General features: G+C 51.9%; 5 protein-coding genes across 5 annotated transcripts; 3 read left to right on the forward strand and 2 right to left on the reverse strand.

The window, feature by feature from the left end:
• Window positions 1-972: 972 nt before the first annotated feature.
• LRP88_13127 (transcription factor domain-containing protein) lies at window positions 973-3,864 on the forward strand (the record flags this gene model as incomplete). The annotated part of the gene is made up of 3 exons (XM_083249506.1): window positions 973-1,581; window positions 1,631-1,993; window positions 2,044-3,864. 3 exons carry the CDS (start codon window positions 973-975, stop codon window positions 3,862-3,864), a joined length of 2,793 nt encoding a protein of 930 aa, XP_083093840.1.
• Window positions 3,865-5,417: 1,553 nt separating this feature from the next.
• Window positions 5,418-5,814, reverse strand: LRP88_13128 (uncharacterized protein; the record flags this gene model as incomplete). Its single annotated transcript, XM_083249507.1, has 2 exons — window positions 5,418-5,524; window positions 5,628-5,814. The coding sequence occupies 2 exons, from the start codon at window positions 5,812-5,814 to the stop codon at window positions 5,418-5,420; spliced, it is 294 nt and encodes a 97-aa protein (XP_083093841.1).
• Window positions 5,815-6,580: 766 nt separating this feature from the next.
• On the reverse strand, window positions 6,581-8,631 carry LRP88_13129 (fungal specific transcription factor domain-containing protein; the record flags this gene model as incomplete). Its single annotated transcript, XM_083249508.1, has 5 exons — window positions 6,581-7,001; window positions 7,121-7,307; window positions 7,578-7,848; window positions 7,896-8,434; window positions 8,484-8,631. The coding sequence occupies 5 exons, from the start codon at window positions 8,629-8,631 to the stop codon at window positions 6,581-6,583; spliced, it is 1,566 nt and encodes a 521-aa protein (XP_083093842.1).
• A 1,485-nt stretch (window positions 8,632-10,116) lies between these two features.
• LRP88_13130 (P-loop containing nucleoside triphosphate hydrolase protein) lies at window positions 10,117-13,060 on the forward strand (the record flags this gene model as incomplete). The annotated part of the gene is made up of 3 exons (XM_083249509.1): window positions 10,117-10,330; window positions 10,386-11,571; window positions 11,632-13,060. The coding sequence occupies 3 exons, from the start codon at window positions 10,117-10,119 to the stop codon at window positions 13,058-13,060; spliced, it is 2,829 nt and encodes a 942-aa protein (XP_083093843.1).
• Window positions 13,061-16,434: 3,374 nt separating this feature from the next.
• On the forward strand, window positions 16,435-18,405 carry LRP88_13131 (general substrate transporter; the record flags this gene model as incomplete). The annotated part of the gene is made up of 6 exons (XM_083249510.1): window positions 16,435-16,861; window positions 16,930-17,076; window positions 17,132-17,574; window positions 17,631-18,019; window positions 18,075-18,332; window positions 18,402-18,405. The coding sequence occupies 6 exons, from the start codon at window positions 16,435-16,437 to the stop codon at window positions 18,403-18,405; spliced, it is 1,668 nt and encodes a 555-aa protein (XP_083093844.1).
• Between the last annotated feature and the right edge of the window lie 251 nt (window positions 18,406-18,656).

Raw genomic sequence — 18,656 nt, forward strand, 5'->3', positions numbered from 1 at the left:
AACCTCTGAGTACCTATCAGAGCGCGTTACACGGCATACTCGGCTGACAATGAGAAGTCACTGCAAACTAACAGCCTAGGTAGTTGGAATCACCTTTCAAAGAAGACAAGAGGAGGCAGGGTGAGTTACCACAACTCGATGTCTCTTGAATTTATGAGAGACAAGGCACATCAGGTCAGCACTTTTTTACGCTCAAGGGCTGAACCGTCTGGCCTCATCGACCAGAGGTTGCGGGATGTTGTCATTGACTGTTGCAAAGAGGACTGTAGCTTAGACGTTGAAATAGACCCGAGATCTTCTATCTAAACAAACTCAAATGAGTTGATGTCGTAAAACGAGGGAAAGTTTATTCTACTATAATTCACCACAGAAATTTTAGGTAGAAGAATATCAGATCAATCTAAGATTACCTATATTGAGATAATACAAGCCTTGACTTTTCTAATCTTTATATGTGGGTCAATGATCTCGCAGAGATGGTCAGAATTGAGACAACCTTATTGTAAAAGTTGGGAATAGTTTCATTTGGGGACTGACGTGGGATCCATCTGTAGGATCAAATCCCAGCAGATTGTGGCAGGTCATCAGCCTTTTGGACCAACAAGGCAGCAGCCCCGGCAGTTGAGACGCACAGAGCAGCAGTCGTCATCTCCGGCATTGGATTAAGGCTGATTCTCCATTGTTTCAGCAGGGTAGCAGCTGAGCGGGCTAGGTAAGAGATTGTTGGCTAGCAAGGCTGACTGCAGTGACAAAGGGAAGCCAAGCCCCGTTGCTAGTGCTGATTGACTACGACGACGATGACGGGGAATCTTGTTGCAGATCCTACCAGAGTTAAAGCATGACTCCAACAGCTTTGCATTATCCTTGTCATTAATAAGCCTCCACCCGGTGCCCGACTCTTCGGTTCAGCCAAGCGAGCGGGAGCCTAAACGCTTGACCGCAAAACATACACAGTAAACGATAGGCCTCGCGATGGCTTCAATCGCCCACCCGCAGTCTTCGGCGTCGCCCGATAACGACTCGTCCAATGCCGCATCCTCCGGTGCTCCCGTGCCGCCGCGCCAGAACGGCGTGGCTACCATCCCGTTTGACCGCCCCGTCGCCCTCACGGCGTCGGGTGCCCCGCTGTTGAACCCCAGAAGCTGCGTTACTTGTCGCCGGCGCAGGGTCCGCTGCGACAAGATGATGCCTTGCAGTAACTGTCGTCGCGCACAGAGCGATTGCATGTATCCTGCGCCAGGTCGCGCACCGCGTCAGACGAGGCCTAATGTGCCCTCAAAGGCAGTGCCTACTGAGCGAGAGGCGGATCTCATCAAGCGACTGCGGAAACTCGAAGGTCTCGTCCAGGAACTGAGCGGTAGCAGCGCAGGCGCGTATGATGCGGAATCGCCCAAGGCACAAGAAGATCACATTAGCTCTCAATCCGATATTGTGAAAGAGACGGCCGATGAAGTCAAGCGAGAGACGGAGAGTCGCAATTTCACAAATATGAACAAGCAACTTGGTCGATTGATCCTTCACGATGGAGAACCGACTGCGCGATATGTCAACAGCGGCTTTTTTGCCAAGCTGAATGATGAGGTACCATAGGTGAACCCGCGATGGATATGAGCATAGCTAACGACGACAGCTTGACGAGCTTCGCAATGAGATGGAGGCTGTGGACGACCTGGACGATTTTCAAGACGATACGACGCCTGAGCAGTCGCCTCCGCAGAATCTCGCTGCCGACTCTGACCATCACAGCTTTCTCTTGGGCTATCGCTCTGCAGACGTCGACCTAGCTGGTCTTCATCCTCTGCCAGCCCAGATTTCGTTCCTCTGGCAGATTTATCTCGAGAACATTGAGCCATTGGTCAAGGTGTTGCACATTCCTACCATGAGCAGGCTCATGACCAAAGTGAGACGTGGCGAGCACGACCTTCGTCCCGGCGATGAAGCCCTCGTCTTTGCCATCTACTACTCAGCCGTCGTCTCAATGGAATCGGACGAGGTAAGAGCTCACTTCCAACAATAACCACTTCAATCTCACTCACATCCTAGGCCCAAACCAACCTTGGAGCGTCCAAGTCTCACTACATCGCCCAGTTCCGCTTCGCCCTTGAGCAAGCCCTCGCAAAAGCCAACCTCCTCACCACGTCCGACATGGCTGTCCTCCAGGCCTTTGCCATCTTCCTCACCGTCGTCAAGTGCCACGATGACAGCCGTTTATGCTGGACCCTCACCAGCCTCTGCGTTCGCATGGCCCAGGCCCTAGGTCTCCACCGTGATGGACAGCAGCTGGGCCTCCCGCCTTTTGAGGTCGAGATGCGACGTCGGCTTTGGTGGGCTGTCGTGGCGATTGATCTACGTTCTGCTGAAGAGATGGGCTCTGATCTTATTGTTAATGATGAGAACTTTGATACACAGTTGCCTACTAACATTAACGATACCGATATCGATCCCTCCTTCACCGAGATGCCCACGCCTCGCCAGGGTCGGACGGATACGGCGATCTGTCTCGTGCGATATGAGATTATCGCTCTTTCTCGTCGCTTATTCACAGCAATGACGCAGATGCGTCCAGTTGATCCCAAGAATGTCGAGAAGAGTCTCGAGGACCGTGAGCGAATGCTTGTCGAGGTCTACGATCGCATGGAGGACAAGTTCCTGAAGCACGTTGTCATGGACGAGGATCCTGTATTCTGGATGGCGTCTCTCATCTCGAGGGTCATCATGGCCAAGATCGGTCTCATTATTTACCAGCCTGTGCTGTTCCCAGGCACTGGACCCGAAGCATCGCAGGAGATCCGGAGTCGGCTGTGGATGTCGACGATTGAGATTGTCGAGTACAACCACATCCTCAACGTCGACCCACGATGTCGGCAATGGCGCTGGCTGTTCCAATCTTACAGACAATGGCATGCCATCGCATACATGCTTCTCGAACTGTCAAGACGGCCATGGAGTGTCACGTCGGAACGAGCCTGGGAAGCCGCCCAGATCTTGCAGTACGACCATCCCATTGAGGGCACCAACAACGCCGAGCACACTGCGGCATGGATGCCCATTAAGAGGCTTTACGCTAAGGCTAAGAAGCATCGCGAAGCTGAAATGATACGGTTACGCGCTGACCCTGCCGCCGCAAGGCAACTCGACATTGAGGATCGATTGAAGCCCGTACTCGAGCGCATCGGCCCGGCTCCGGGTATGGAGACTCGCATGTCGGAACTGAGACTTCGATGGCGAAAGCTTTTCCGATCAGGAGACTTTGTCTATAATTCGGAGTATCCCACGAGTATCATGCAGGAGCAAGCGCAGGGAGCCGGTCCTCAGCCTACTCCTCAGCCGAGGAGTGTCCATGTACAAGAATCAGAGCCCCCTAAACAGAACGCCGAGGTCACAAACAATGCGTTGTCTGACGCCAACCTCAATCAAGCATGGCAGAACGTCTACTCTGGCAATCCAGGCATAGCCGTGTACTTTGAAGGAGGCACCATGGAGGCTTCTAATCCGGGCGGCCTCTTCCCAGGCGGGGGCAGCCTCGGGAGCATGTCAAGCATCGCATCGCCCGCTGCATCCGGCGCAGCAACATCAACATATCACGACCATGACCCTCAACAGTATCCGGATAACCACCTCTCGCCATGGCCGGGACAAAATGACTTTCAACACAATCACAACGGCGATCTCGGCGACATAGATGACCTCTTCCAGCACGATGCACTAAACCCCAATGGCTTATCGTCAGTGACACAAGGCATGGATCTGAGCATGGAACTCGGCGAGGTGGAGGATATCGATTGGAATAATTGGGATGAGACTCTGAAGCTGCTGAGCAAACCAGCGATGAGTGGTGGGACGGGTAGTTGGGGAGGCATGTGAGATGATCGACGTGGTGATGAGAGATGTGTGATGTATAGAATAGTCATGTTCCGCGAGGAGTTGTTTATGGGTGAGATTATAAGGATACCAGCATTTGCGATAGAGTTATTCAAGGTAGGTCTGAGGACGGATAATAGTGCCTCTGTGTGTTTCGATGTTTCGAGCATGTTCTATCTTCCAACTTGAAGGATGATGTCTTCCAAACTTCTGACACTAATAAGAATCCATAAGCATAAACTTCCAACTATATTAGCGATATGCTCTTTCAAGGACTTTCATACACCTTGTGAAAGATAAACATGAGAACCTCAGCCCCACCCCCTAAATGCCAGAGTATCTCTATCAGCAGCTCGTCAGAGAAGTTAGTTCCCGTCCAGACCAGTCACAGTAATCCTAGACACAGCAGCAGACATGACGAAAGGTTGGGTTGATATGAGAAAAAAAGTAGCATCTGATTCAACAATGCATCGCTGTCTCAAGTGACCCTGCGAGGTTGTGACCGTGATGAATCTGAAGGTTGGAGGCAAAGCGCTCACCCGCCTCATGAAATCACTTCCTCGACGTCGTTAGTGGCAACAGAGCGTAGTCGATGATGAATCGAGGAAATGAACAAGAGAATAGAAAGGGAATTGAGAGATACAGAAGCAAGTCGGCGTGGGCATTGCAAGAGTAGAGGAAAGAGTGCGGTTTGGGTCACATTCAGAACGGACAGAAAGCTTGGTACGAAGAGTGGTCTAGTAGGACGGGAGGTTGGTCATGGTGGTCTGTTTGATTTCTACGTTAATCCATAGATAATTCTTCCGTGATGGGCTCGATTTCCCTGGAAATTAATGGAAACCAGTTAATCTAAAATCCAACTACAACAATGACACCCGGTCTGGCCACCCTCACTTCAGAGGGTCATTGTGCGATTCTAGGATGCCCCTTGGTCTCATCAGTCTTCATCTTAGACGTAGAATCAATAAGTCCATGTGATGAGTCATGGGATTTGAGAATTGCTTCGCGCATTCGACAAAGCCCATCGAGAAAAAAGAGATTCAGAGTCCCCAAGCTCGGGCTTTGGTCAGAGGGAGCATAATCTCATTCATTGGGTAACCTGGCAGGCATATGCGGTCAACCCAGTGACGTTACAGGTATTTCATCGAGTCGTTTTAACGAAAGCTCGAGTACATGGAGGAGAGAACGCGGACAGAGGATTCATCTAGGGTCACGGATCTAAATGAGGAGAAAGCAAAGATTTGCTAGGCAGCATCTCTTTATGCCGAAGACTCATGTTTTATCAGGGTTAAAAAAGCCTCAACCCCAATGCCCAAACCACTAGAGAGCAGCAAAATCCACAGCGGCAGTAACTACAGGCTGGTTCCCCTTTCTTTCGACAAGTCTTCACTAGGCATTTGTTAGATAATATCCAGCACACACTTAGGATGCTATGCACATGCCTTGCGAAACTTAAGACGAGAAGAAAAAGGCTGGCTGGATACATAGCCACAAAGTCGGCATCCATTCTCCTTCAAATTGGCCTCAAGCCCCCAAGGGTTCTTGATCCATCTTCTTCAAAGCTTGGCCTTAGGGGCATCGGTGTCGGCATATTCAAGGTAGAGCTTCCTGTTTTTCTCGACGAGGTAGGCCCAGAGCTCGTCGAACGTGGCTTTATCAACGTCTATAATATATTAGAATGTAGTTTATCAAAGCCCATCAGCCCATTTCCAGAGCCCATATCACAGTAAGAGATAACCCTTGGGGAAATGCTGAGGAATACATACCCAAGCCGTCGTCAGCCTTGGTGGGCTTTGGAGCGGGAGGAGGGCCGCTCTGGGCAAAAGCTCTCTCATGCCCCAGCCACTCCTCCATGGAGATGAGCTCATCAGCAGCAGCGGGGATGGGAAAAAGACAAACAGGGACTGGCTCGCCGTTAGGCCCCGTGATATGAATCACAGGCATAGAAGACATGGCGTCGATCGAGTGTTGTTGTTTTCTCTGAAAAAGAAAAAGAGAAGAAAAAACAAGCGACGGTGATCTGTGTCAAGGCGTTTATCAGAGTTGTTTATCAGAGATGCACAGGAGCTTCGCCGATGTGCCAACAAGTGACTCTCAAGCAAACAGATTCTGTTTGTACCTAGTCACATATCGTCACTCGTAGCAGTAGGGAGGGGTTGATCATTCATTGAAGAAATGAGGCAGAAAGAACAGCTCAAAGACAGACAAGACACATCGGTGGTTGCGAAAGGGAACTCTCTCTTGTGAGCATTGCGGAACCCAAAGAAGGAGGTTTCCAAGAGGCTCTATGTTACCCTTCACGCATCAAACAGCAAATCCAGTGCTGGCCGAGAGGAGCAGCAGTCATCAGAGACTCAGATCTGGTCATGGTGATCCAGTCGATCATTGCACGGTTTATTTCGCCTGGATGGCTCTGTATCGTATCTATCTCCCTAACTTTAGAAGATAGACTTAGGAGTGGGCATATGATTGTCCTTAATATTTACGAAAGATCCATGCTTTTTAGCTCTGGGTGCGAGGGATCTAAGGGCTCCCCTCTCCCTCCTCTAACTGCAGCTATGATTGTGCGCCAGGGACAGTTCAGGGGCAGCCAGCCCGTACTCAGACGGGGCTGGCTTCGGGGTGTGTCATCGCTTAGCCTCGAGTCCTGGTAGTTCGTGGGCGATGCTGTAGTAGGAGGCGGCCATGATTGTGCGAGGGAGAGGCTTTGGTAGCGCTTCTACGGATCAGTTGAGAGATCGTCCAACTCCCACATCCAACCCCCATCCAGCAAATTCGTATCCAGAAGGTCGGTCCCCTCAACATCCAAATCATCGATAACTGATAGGATAGCTTCTGGGTGCGGCTGGACAAATATGTCATCCCCATTCCTGATGCGCGACCACACAGGATCGAGTGACACACCAGTCTGGCCGGGATGAGCGATAGCATATCCAGCGAGGTTCGAGTTTTGTCCAATAGCCCCTGTGTCACCGAGGTTTGAGAAGGCGGTACCATCTCTGCCGCGTATCTTGCCGTGAAGCTCGAGGAGCTGCCTTAGGTCCGCCCGGTAAGCTTGTGCTGGGACGACGTGCCTGGAGACGAATTCATCCAGAAGGCCCATGACTTGAGGTAGATCCCAGAGAAGTTCATTCGCGGGCCTAATTATGTCGACCAATATTAGAGCAAAAGCTGCTGAGAACACTGCGTCGATGTCGTATGGCAAGAAGATGTCTGTAGAAGTCAGCATGCCCTCAGGATTACTTAGCATGATGCTCACCACACATCATCTGATGTTTCAGAAGCGACATGATCTTGAGGATATGCATCGCCGAGTCGATACACATCCTCAGCATAGACTCGAAGGCAGGAGATAAAGGCTGTGTGTTGCTTGAAGAGGGTGTGTCGGGGCTCAGGAGAGGCTTTACCAGGGAGAACAGGACCGGTCGGACGGTTAAAATCACGCACTCAAAGCCGATGTTAGCATTTGGTCCTAGTTTGGCAATCATCACAAACCTGGTGAAGCAACAGATGCAATGTGGCGGCTTCGCGATTGACCGACTCCCTTGACTGTTGAAGATCCAGGCATAGGTGTTCCCGAAGCACAGAGGAGGTCTCTGCGAGGCGCGAAAGAATGGTCTTCACTTCAACGAGGAAGTTTCTTTGTTGGCCAGGTATCCCGTAGATGACTGCCATCTGTAAGTTGAAGTGATCAACTCAGGAGCGCTTGCACCTACCATCAAGGATCTTGCCTAGGTGGGATGAGATCCTGACATGAATGGCAAAGGCATTCTGCGCATCGTCTCCCTCCTTGATATCAGGGAAAGGGATGGAAATATCTTCATCGCGCATGCCGGAAGGGCTGCCCAGCATGGCGGCGCTCTTCCTATCGATGCAGTATACCGTCCACCACAGCCTCCGCTGGTACTCCACATTCGACGGCCGCAAAGCTTCGGGGAAGAGCTTGTTCATGACGTTGGTGACGGACATGCGCAAGGCCTGTCCTATCTAGGGAAAATGAGCAAATAGACAGAAAGGGGAGCCGTCCAGCTCACAGTGACGTAGGACTCTTGCAGGAGGTCGGTTGCATGCATGAACAAAGCCGCCAAGCAGAGGATCTCAATTGACAGCAAAGGGTGTTCATACAGCCGACGAATATCGGGCATGGCCTCAATCGCATGGGTGAAATAGGCCATCCCAGACGGTCCCTTTTCGCAGTGTTCTCTGGACAATATGGACTTGCCGAACGCCAACACAAGAAGCATCTGGATGTGCCAGAGTGTCGCATCCTGAACTTGACCTTTACCACGTTCGCTATAGAACGCTCTCAGTTTCCAAAGAAAAGCTTCTGGCTCAAAGAGGGAGTAGAGCGACCCGAAATGCGTCACCACTGTGTTAGTCAAGTACTCGGCATATGAGAGCCGTGGCAGCGGGATGCTGGCAAGATCGAGCGCGATAGGCGGCAGGCTCGTCGTGTAGGATATGTCCCGGCGTTCTACTGACACGCTCCCAGGGTCTGCGATGGGTGATGATCGTTGAAGGAGGTTGCGTACGTTTCGGCTGAAGCTGAGAGTCGAGCTGTGTCCAAGATAGGCTGTAGATGTGAGCGCTACAGTCGTCCGGAGGACAAAGCCGAGACTTACCAGGGTGTCCGTAGCGATGAACTTTGATCTGGGGCTCCGAGGTGACCAAAGTGTTTGTCAAATCCTCTGATACGGGGCCCTGGTGGATGTTTTGCGGTTGTCTCGAGTCCTGACTGGCGTGTGAGGCGACAGGGGCTGGTGGTGGCATCCCAGGATCGGGTAAGGGGTTCTGGAATGAAGATTCTAGTGAACCCTCCTCTTCAGCGTCATCATGGGTAGATAATTGGCCCTCAGTCTGTGAGTTCCATGTGTCTTGGAGCTGATTCTCAAGCTCTTTGATCCGAGCATGTAGCCCATCGAGATACCTGCAAGCATTAGACATGAAGCGACATTGCCAGAGCAAATCACTCACTCAACGGACACAGCAGCTTTTCTCTCTTTTTCTTCGAATACGCATGTTTCATTGCGACTGACGCACTTCTCACATGGGTTCCTTCCCGAGCATCGGGTCTTGCGATTGCGACACCCAATGCATCTGTAACTATGAGTTTTGGTGGAGAGGGGAGTTGATGAGATTCTGCAACTTACGCATTGGAGATCTTCTTGCGGCGACGCCGAATCGCTGAGGGTGACTGGGCCTCCACCTCATATTCCATGATAAATAGTAGAGTCAAAGTTGAACAAGCGTTCCCAGTCGAGTCACCAAGTCGTCCGTGATGATGCCGCGAACGAGGAGAGTCGTTCAGCCGGCCATGGTTTGAGACGCCGGGAGCTCGGGACGGAGCGCCCCCAGCTGACAGGAATCCACCAACTCCACCAGGTCCCGAGATCTTAGGGGATCGGTAGCGGGGAGCAGCCATTATCTCAAGAGCTCAACGCCCATTGGATCCTTGCCAGTTAATTCGGCTTCTTTGAGTGGATGCTGACTAAGGCAAGCACCTCACCTCTCCGTTTGGTGATGCTCAGCTCAGGCTCAGGGGCAATGCAGGTACGTACCTTATCTGCCTGCAGCCTGGGGCCCAACCACCCCATTTTTATTCTTCAGGTCAACTCCATGCAGCAATAATTCCTGTTAGGATATGGGATGACGGGTGCATCGCATAGCCTCAATGCTGGATGATGATGTTTTAAATGTGCCATTTAAAGTAATATCTGGGTGATCAGTGATTTACGGACTCAAAAATGAACAATTTCCTTTCAGAATTTCGTCTCAATCGTGGTCAAGTCCATCTGCCCCTTAACACTTGGTATCGGGGCACCGTGTTGCCCCAGAGCAACGGGTAGCGCCCAGTGAAAGAAGCAAGCACAGGCAACCAACCGCAAACCGTGGAGCTGCATGGTAGCAAACCTCGTGAAACTCGACCTGTCCTTTCATGCCCATGATAACCTATTGTCTCGAAGATTGAGTGAAGAATCTCTGTATTTTTCTACTATCAATAGTTGTCTTTTTACGCTTGCTGCTCATCTGTCCATCACCTTGGGCCGGCAGTTGCGACCCGCAGGTGCAGGGAATCAACATCCCCTATCGCCAGTGCAGCGAACACACCAAAAACAACGACATCACCTCTTCTTCGACAAGCGCACAATTCATTCACTCGAGTCCTCGGTCCAAATTTTAGGGCGTTTCCCCTCGCAGGGTGAATCCATCCACCTCATGTCTTCCCGCGCAACCTACAGCTTCTCGGCAACCACAATGCCTCACTCTCACTCATCAACACCACGGCGCCGACCTCGCCAGAGCCGCATCAAGCCCGACCCCGACTCTGCCACGGATTATTCATCTATTCCAGAGTCCGGCACTGTCAATCTTGATCTGCGCAATACTCCTTCTAACACTTCGAGCTACAGCGAGAGCGGCCATATCCCACCCAACCAGGCCTTTTATCGTCACGGCAGATCCGATGCCCGTAAGTTTACCCTGCATCAACCTTACTCAAAAAGACACTAACATCATCATCAAAGCAACCCCAAGTGAGCGCCTCACAGAACCTGAGCCTTTGCTACGGGAACTGAGGATGCGACCGAACGCTGCGGCTGAGAGCCCAACTAGCCAGGTCCCTGTTGATGGGAGCTTCTTCCAGACATCCTTCCAGGATATTGGAAAGAAGCTCAAGGCCTGCAACGATACACTTGGTGAGCTTCAGCAACTTGGTGTCTCTCACGATGTCCCTCTTCCAGAACTCGTCCTCGTCGGTGACCAGTCTGCCGGTAAATCGAGTCTCATGTCAGGTCTCGCCAACCTCGATCTTCCTCGAAGTGAAGGAACATGCACTAGATGCCCGCTGCACATTCGAGTGTCACGAAGCCATGATCCATCCTGCCGCGTGTGGCTTCGTAAGGAATACTCCTACCAACCCCCAGAGCACCGATCCATCAATGAGAACGACGTCACTGATCGGGATCCCTTCTTCCCTTGGCGAAAGCTGCCGACTACCGTCGTGCATGAGTTCAAGACCATGATTGACCACAGTGACATCGAGGAGGTGCTTCGTTGGGCCCAGATCGCCATCCTCAATGACGAAAAGAGCCACGAGCTGTTTGTCCCCGGCTCTGGCGGCATCGCAAACACGGTTCCGATCGAAAGAGCTGCCGAGACTGTAGCCGCCAAGTTCTCGCCAAACATCGTCGCCCTTGAGATCAAGGGCCCTGAACTTCCCGACCTTTCATTCTACGACATGCCCGGTATCTTCCAGAACCCGGCCGACGCTCGCGACGACTACCTCGTCAATGTTGTGAGAAATCTCTCGCGCGAGTACATTCAACACCCATCTGCGATCATCTTGTGCTCCATGCCCATGAATAGTGATGCCGAAAACTCATCTACCTTTGGCCTCATCCGCAGACTCGGGGCCCTGAATCGCACTATCGGTGTCCTCACCAAAGCCGACCTCATCCCGGAGGGCGGCAATCACGAACAGTGGTTGGCCATCATGAGAGAGGAAGCCCATACAACTGGACTCGGATACTTCATCACGTCACGACCACAGGGAAAGGATCTCGATGAGCTTAAGCGATGGGAGGAGCATGTATTCGTCGATTACGGCTTCGACAGATGGCCAGCTGCATTCCACCCCTTCTCCGATCGGTGTGGTATCGAGAAACTAAAGGCATTTCTCTCGGAGAAGCTTGGCCAGGAGTTCGCAAAAAGGTACGTTATCACGCCAATGCCTATAGAGAATGACCTAGAAAAGTGCTAACCCTTCACCAGCCTCCCTCACATCAAACAGACTTTGAAGCATCATCTCAACAACATCGTGGAGCAGTTGAACAAGCTACCAGAACTGCCATCAAATGTTGAACTCGAGGTCCAGACCAGTGTCATGGAGTTTGGCGAGCAGGCTCGATCCAAACTGAAGCCTGCCGAGTTCTCGAAGCATTTTGTCCCACTTCCTGAGAACTTTCGCGAGTGTTTGCTGGATATGAAGCCCAAGTTTACTCTCAAGGACAGCAGCGATATTCCAGTTCTGGAAATCTCTGACGACGAGTCCGATGCGGGATCGGTTATTACCATCACCAACACCAATACGCCAAGCAAAAGACGAGCGATGGGACCACCTACGACCCCTTCCAAGCGAGCCCGCACTGATCCAATGCCCAACGGAACCAATGGACACATCAAGCCCGAAGACATGAGAGCCAGTGTTCCGCGGTTCTCTCCCGCTGCCGGGCCCCGACGGACTGCCTTCCCAGCTCCGTTCACTCCATTCACGGGCGTCGGACGAGGGTTCAGGACTCTTCGCCAGGTTCGGGACGAGATCAAGGCCAAGACCAGAGCCGGCGTGCCAGACATCATCACGGAAGAGGTCTACAACGACATGTGCCGCGAGGCTATTCAACCCTGGGATGGACCCATGAAGGCATTCCTCAACGAGGTGATGAACCTCCTGAGCACGATGCTTGAGTCAGCCTTGGAAGTCTCGTTTGCTCGTCTCAACAAGCGTCTCATCTATAAGGAGTGTCGCAAGATTCTCACAGAGTACCTTGATGAGCGGCGCCATGAGACTCTTGGTGCGCTTGATGTGGTGTATCGCCTCGAGACATACGGCCTGTTCACTGTCAACCAGGAAGCGTTCCGTCGGTACCAGAAGGACGAGCAGATTCTGTTGACGCGATACCGCCACCAGATGCGAATGCTGGCGGCCGGGTACGGCGATGGGCGACCCCCGGTTCCTTGGGAAAGCCTAACAGATGAGAAACGTATCCAGGACGAAAGGCGACGCGAGGCCGATCTAGCCAAGCTTGGCCCGGATTCATTTGAGAGGGAGCTCGAGGTCGTGGCTTATGTTAGAGGCTACTACCGCCTCGCTGCCTTGCGGTTCGCGGACGCTGTAGCTCTCCACATCACCAACGGCATGATTCCTCACATCCAACGTCACCTACCGTATCACCTCGACCGCAAGCTTGGCCTGGGAGGTCATGATTCCACAAGCGTCTACGAGAGGCTTATGGCGGAGGACTCGGCCACGGCGACGAGACGGGAGACTCTCAGAGGAGAGCGCGAGAAGTTTGCAAAGGCCTTGTCGAGCATCGAGGAATTGGAGGCCGGAGCTGGCAGCAGAGGATTGTCGGAGGAACAACAGACCGACGAGATGTCAGACATTGCCATGATGAGCGGTGCACTCCCTGCTGAGTGTTGAGCAGGCCAATTGTGACACGGCAACGAACGATTGGTGCTTTACCCTTTGATGGCATCGCGGGCCGAGTCATACTGTCTACTATACTGTCAACTTGTCTTGTAAGGATTCGGAAGGATTCATTGGGTGTGTTACGGATACTTGCTGTTATTATCTTTCATGTCTGGTACGGGACGGGAAAAGGAACAATGGTCGGACGAAGGGAAAAGGATAATTTGGCGGAACCGGACTGTATTGCTGTATGTCTGAGTCGAGACCTGGATGATTTGGACCTGATTCCTTCGTGTAGATAGGTACCGGATGCCTCCAACGCGCGTCTCGGCAGTGTGTGCGCGTCTAGGCAATTCGGGTACAAGCCCCGGCAGCTGAAAAGCCATGTGTTAATTGATGCTGTCGCCAAGGATAGCTTTAGCTAATTCAGCCGACCTCTTGAAAGGATGAAGCAGGGGATGAAGCGTGACGAGATGCATGGGTATGTGCGGAGGAGGCAAAAAAAAAACACGCGAGCGGGGAGAGCAAAAGCCAAACCAGACGACACGACACCTGGATCGTGACACATTGATTTAGGCAAATACAAGCTTCTAATCCTGTGATGAACCCGACAGCGCATCTTCGTGGCGCGGTAGGAAAGGCGTGGCGTCCCCGGATTTACCAACGACTGAGGGGACGAGATGGAGGGGATCGCCAGCCACGGCCGAGGATCCGGCCGGAGGAGGGGGACAACGGCTGCACCCTGCAGGCAACTCGATGCAGGTGCTCTGCATTCTCATCGTGGGGCCACCTGAGAGCGGCAAATCTGTGTGTGTCTCAAGGATAACTTTGCCTGAATTCCCCCAAGATTGAACAGACTGTCTCGACGGCGATTGCCTGATTCGAGACATACCAAAACTCCTGCCCCTTTTTCGAGGCATTCCCATGAAATCCTTCAACAACAATGATAAAAATTCTGAAATTATCAAGTTTTTACAAGTCGGTCAGTGAGCATGGCCTGTGAGCAAGACCCGTGGTGTGTGGCCCATCTCGTCTGTTCGGCATCTCTCCCGCATCTCCGGAACCCCAAGGGGCAACACACCAAATTCGTAACAGAGGGCCGGGGGTCCCTTTTTCGCATTCTGCAAGACCTCGGTTGGAGAAGGGTCAACGACGGTGAGTTGAGGCCATCGTGAGAAATGCGCAGATGGCTGGATGCGCATGACTGGACTTGTTTTGCTTCTAGGCACGAGGACGATGGAAATTGACAGGTTCTCTGGCTTTGAGCTTGTTGTCCCCTTGTCAATTGGTCAACTGGTTATGCGTCTAGACTTGAGAGACTTTCGCTTGTCCCATAAAGCCTGAATTATTAACATGATACTCGTACTGTTTTGACCGATCAGGTCGGTGACACACCGAGTATCCATGCAGTCAAAGAGGACATCGGCGGCCTCCATACCGCCTAAATGCCCAGATCAACATATCGAACGGGGCAGGCAGACGATGCTTGATTGTCGAACAAGCTCAATACGGGCATACCCGCGAAACAACGGCTCATGCATTTTGCCCAGGGATCATGGCTAGCTCCCCCAAGTTCAAGACTCGAATCCCCATTCGTCCAGGTCCGCTCGAGGAGCCAATCTCGGCTTGTGTCAGCTATTAATCATGGGTTAAAGTGGTTTTCGGGCCTGCGATCCGAGAAAGTGGACGCCAAGCCTCGTGAGTCTGTCACACGCCCTGCCGTGAGTGAAACAAGTGATGAGGTTCTTCACAAGGTCTTCATAGAATTCTTCAGTCAAAGTTTTGTCTAAATTATGGACTCTTCTTAACGGGTTTTCGCGATTTATGATGATGCTCTTCTCATTCCCCATCCTAATAACTTTGTGCTTATTTATGCTTAATTCTTATTTCAACGACTTCGGAGTCAATGTCGTCGTCGACCTCAATGGTTCAGTTCTATAACATGTTGGCTGGGTCTGCTTCTCAACTACCGAGGGACATTTGCAGGTGCCTTCATGTGGTCTGTGGCGCGAGCGGCACAGAACCAGCCATGTCCCGTTACAACGAGCCAGGTTCTTAGGTGCCGTGAGACAAAATACCCAACTCCCCATGTTCAATGAGAGGGGGGGCATCATGCCATGTGAGCTGTAGTTGGCAAATGCTCCATCAGACCTCAATTAAGCTTGGCGAACCAAACGGCTTGTCCCTTTCTCGGGGACCCGCTTCCCCAAGATTACCCCCAGATCACGCCTTGCTCGTTTTGGGTAGCCTGGAACACAGGGCCGGCAAGCTATTGGGTGGGTGAATGCGGGAAAAGACAAGGCTGCATTCAGCTAGACGGCCCTTTTACCACGTTTGTGTAGGCGTTGCGAGTCGTGTGGTGGGATCGTTCTGCGTGTGCTTTTGTTCAAGCTTAGTGCGCTTGAGATCCAGATTCCCTTCTTCCGCCAGGCACTCTAACAATTGTGAAGATTTGGGTGTAAAACACTCAATTATATCTCAGTAAGCGTTTGGAATGAGCACAAACAAGGCCAATATCGTTGAGTGAGGATCAAAGAGGCATGAGGTCTGGGTGAATATCCATTTCTTGAGACCACATCAACCCATGAGCCGAAAGGAACCTTGGTTAACCTCAACGTCGCTTTGTGGCGGTTCTTTTGGTAACATGCCTGCTTGGAATATCGCTTAAGCTGCGACGCGCTCCAAACTGACGGGTTCATGACCTACCCATGGGACCCTTTCCCCCCCCCCCTCCTCCTCAGCCCAGGAACCAAGAGTCCATTCACAGTCGAGCCTTTCTCGTTTTTCTTCTCGGCTCGCGCATGGTCTCCTGAGACTAGCGGAGCAGAATGTGACGCCTCCCGTCAGGTCATAGCTCGTGGATGGGTAGGTTGAATGTGAGTCGACTGGGTCTCCCCACACAGCGCCTCAACCCCTTGCTCAATTAAGCCCATCCCTGGAAAGATCTACCTGAATTCCCGGGGATAGGGTTGGAGGAGTTTCTTTGGGTGACCCTAGTAAAAAAGAATGCAGAGGCCCAGCCCTCGAGATCGAGACACCACACCTCCTCTTGACAACGTGCATTACCCGTCTTTCCGCCCCGGTTGATCTTTTGCCCACCCCATCCCCGGCTCTATGCTTCCCCTCGCCGTAGAGGGGAATGCACCCGGCAGCGCAGGTGACAGACCTGGGGCTCCACGCTCTGATCCCCCAGGATGGATCGACAACATAGCATTCACTGCTACGCGAAAAGAGTATATAAGTGGAACGCTCTTCCCCGTATTTTCGAGTTCCTTTCTCGTTCATCCTCACCCAAGAGCCAATTCGCTCATCAACACTCCTGCCTGGGTGGCCCTCAGCTCTCAAACCCAAACACACATTGTTGATCGAGTTGACCCTTTTCCACAATGGCTTTGCCAAAGTTTTTGCAGCCGATAGGCTCCAAAGCCCCGGTTAACACTGACCGGTCGTCTATCGAGGTCGCTCAGGCCGAGGCGCCCCGGTTCGCGAAAGTGACCTGGTACAAAGAGCCTCACTTGCGGAACCTCTATTGCCTCATTATCTTCCTCTTGATCGCTTCAGCAACCACCGGATACGATGGTATGATGGTCAACACCAGTCAGCAGATGGATAGATGGAAGGAATACTTCCCAGAGCACGAGAACGAGAGCAAGCTTGGTATTTTGATCAACATGTACAACATCGGTTCGATCGTGTCTTTCTTCATTACACCCTACCTTGCAGACAACTTGGGAAGAAAGCCCACAATTATGATTGGATGTGTCATCATGATTGCTGGTTCTTTCATCTCTGCTTTCTGTAACGGTTACGGAAGTGAGTCCTCCCCAGACACTCCCCGTTTCCGGCCCATCTGAGCCATCGGTGCTAACTTTACGGTTTAGTGTACATGGCTGGTCGCTTTGTCCTTGGTTTCGGTAACTCTCTAGCTCAGATGTCTTCTCCTATGCTTCTGACTGAGATCTGCCACCCTCAACACCGTGGTCCTCTCACCGCTGTCTACAACTGTCTCTGGAACCTCGGATCTCTAAGTAAGCAACTCCTCTTCAAACGAGATAACTGAGGGATGCTAATAGATCATTTTAGTTGTTTCCGTTGTCGGTTGGGGCACTGCCTCGATTAACAACGATTGGTCGTGGCGATCCATCACCTTCATCCAGGCCGTTCCATCCATCGTCCAGCTCTGCGGCATCTGGTGGGTCCCTGAGTCTCCTCGATTCCTCGTCAACAAGGACAAGCCCGAGCAGGCTCTTGCAGTCCTCGCCAAGCACCATGCCGGTGGTGATGAGAACAACCCCACTGTGCAGTTCCAGTACCGCGAGATCAAGCAGACCATTCAGGCCGACCGCGCCGCCGCCAAGGCTACCAGCTACTCCGACTTTGTCAAGACCAGGGGCAACCTGTGGCGACTCGGCATCATCGTTTCCCTCGGCATCATTTCTCAGTATTCTGGTAACGCTCTGTTCTCCAACTATATGGATATTATCTACGAGGGTGCTGGTATCAAGCAGCAGAACAAGAAGCTCGCTGTAAGTGCTTTAGCCATTGTCTAAACATCATGTAACTAACTGCTCCTCCCTTATAGCTCTCTGCTGGCAAGACAATTCTCGATCTTTCCGTCTCGATCGCTGCCGCTTTCTCTGTCGACAAGGTCGGTCGTCGTCCTCTCTTCCTCACTGCCATTTCCGGTATGGTCACGGCCTTTATTATGTGGACCATCGCTGGTGCCATCTACGAGAACTCCTCAGTTCCTACTCCTCCCACCAAGGACGAGCCTGATGGTGGTGTCGAATACACCAACACTGGCGCCGGATACGCTCAGATCGCCTTTATCTGGCTGTTTGGCATCTTCTATGATATCGGTTTCTCGGGTCTTCTCGTCGCCTACGCTCTCGAGATTCTCCCCTTCCATCTCCGTGCCAAGGGCATGATGATCATGAACATTGTCGTTCAGGCTATCCTCGCCATTGGAAAGTAAGTTGCCTCTATAAACTCGGACTGTGACACTTGAGATGCTAACGAGCAACAGCCAAACCAACAAGCTCGCGTGGAACAACCTCCCCCGACACTGGCACTTCATGCTCTTCTACACCATCTGGGACTTCTGCGAGTTGATCTTTGTCTGGTACTTCTACGTTGAGACCAAGGGCCCCACCCTTGAGGAGATTGCTCGCATCTTCGACGGCGATGACGCTGTTGCCCACATCGATCTCGCCCAGGTCGAAAAGGAGACCAACCTCGTCCGCCAGGAGGAGGACATCAACTTTGAGAGCGTCAGGAGCCCCAAGTCTCTTACCTAAAAAGCTCTGCCTGAGCTTTTAATGCGGTCCAGTCGCTTCAAAGTCTTATGCTTGAGTTGACGAGTTGTTCCCTGAAGCGTTCGTGTTATGGATTAATGAATTGCGGATGATACCTCACAAAGTTGGAAACCGAAAACCACCTTTTTTGCTTGTATGCTACGATCGTTTAGTCTCGCGCCATGTGGCAACTTACTGCTGCTTGGCTTATTTATTTCTCTTCTTCCCTAAAACATGTGCTTTTGCGATTTCATGTTCGTGACTGACGTGACAACGATATTGATGAGCGAGAGTGTAGCGGTGGCTGAAGATGA

The sequence above is a fragment of the Fusarium phalaenopsidis genome, assembly GCF_050370095.1.
Source record: "Fusarium phalaenopsidis strain FUZ10S chromosome Unknown contig_32332, whole genome shotgun sequence".
NCBI classification, from domain to species: domain Eukaryota; kingdom Fungi; phylum Ascomycota; class Sordariomycetes; order Hypocreales; family Nectriaceae; genus Fusarium; species Fusarium phalaenopsidis.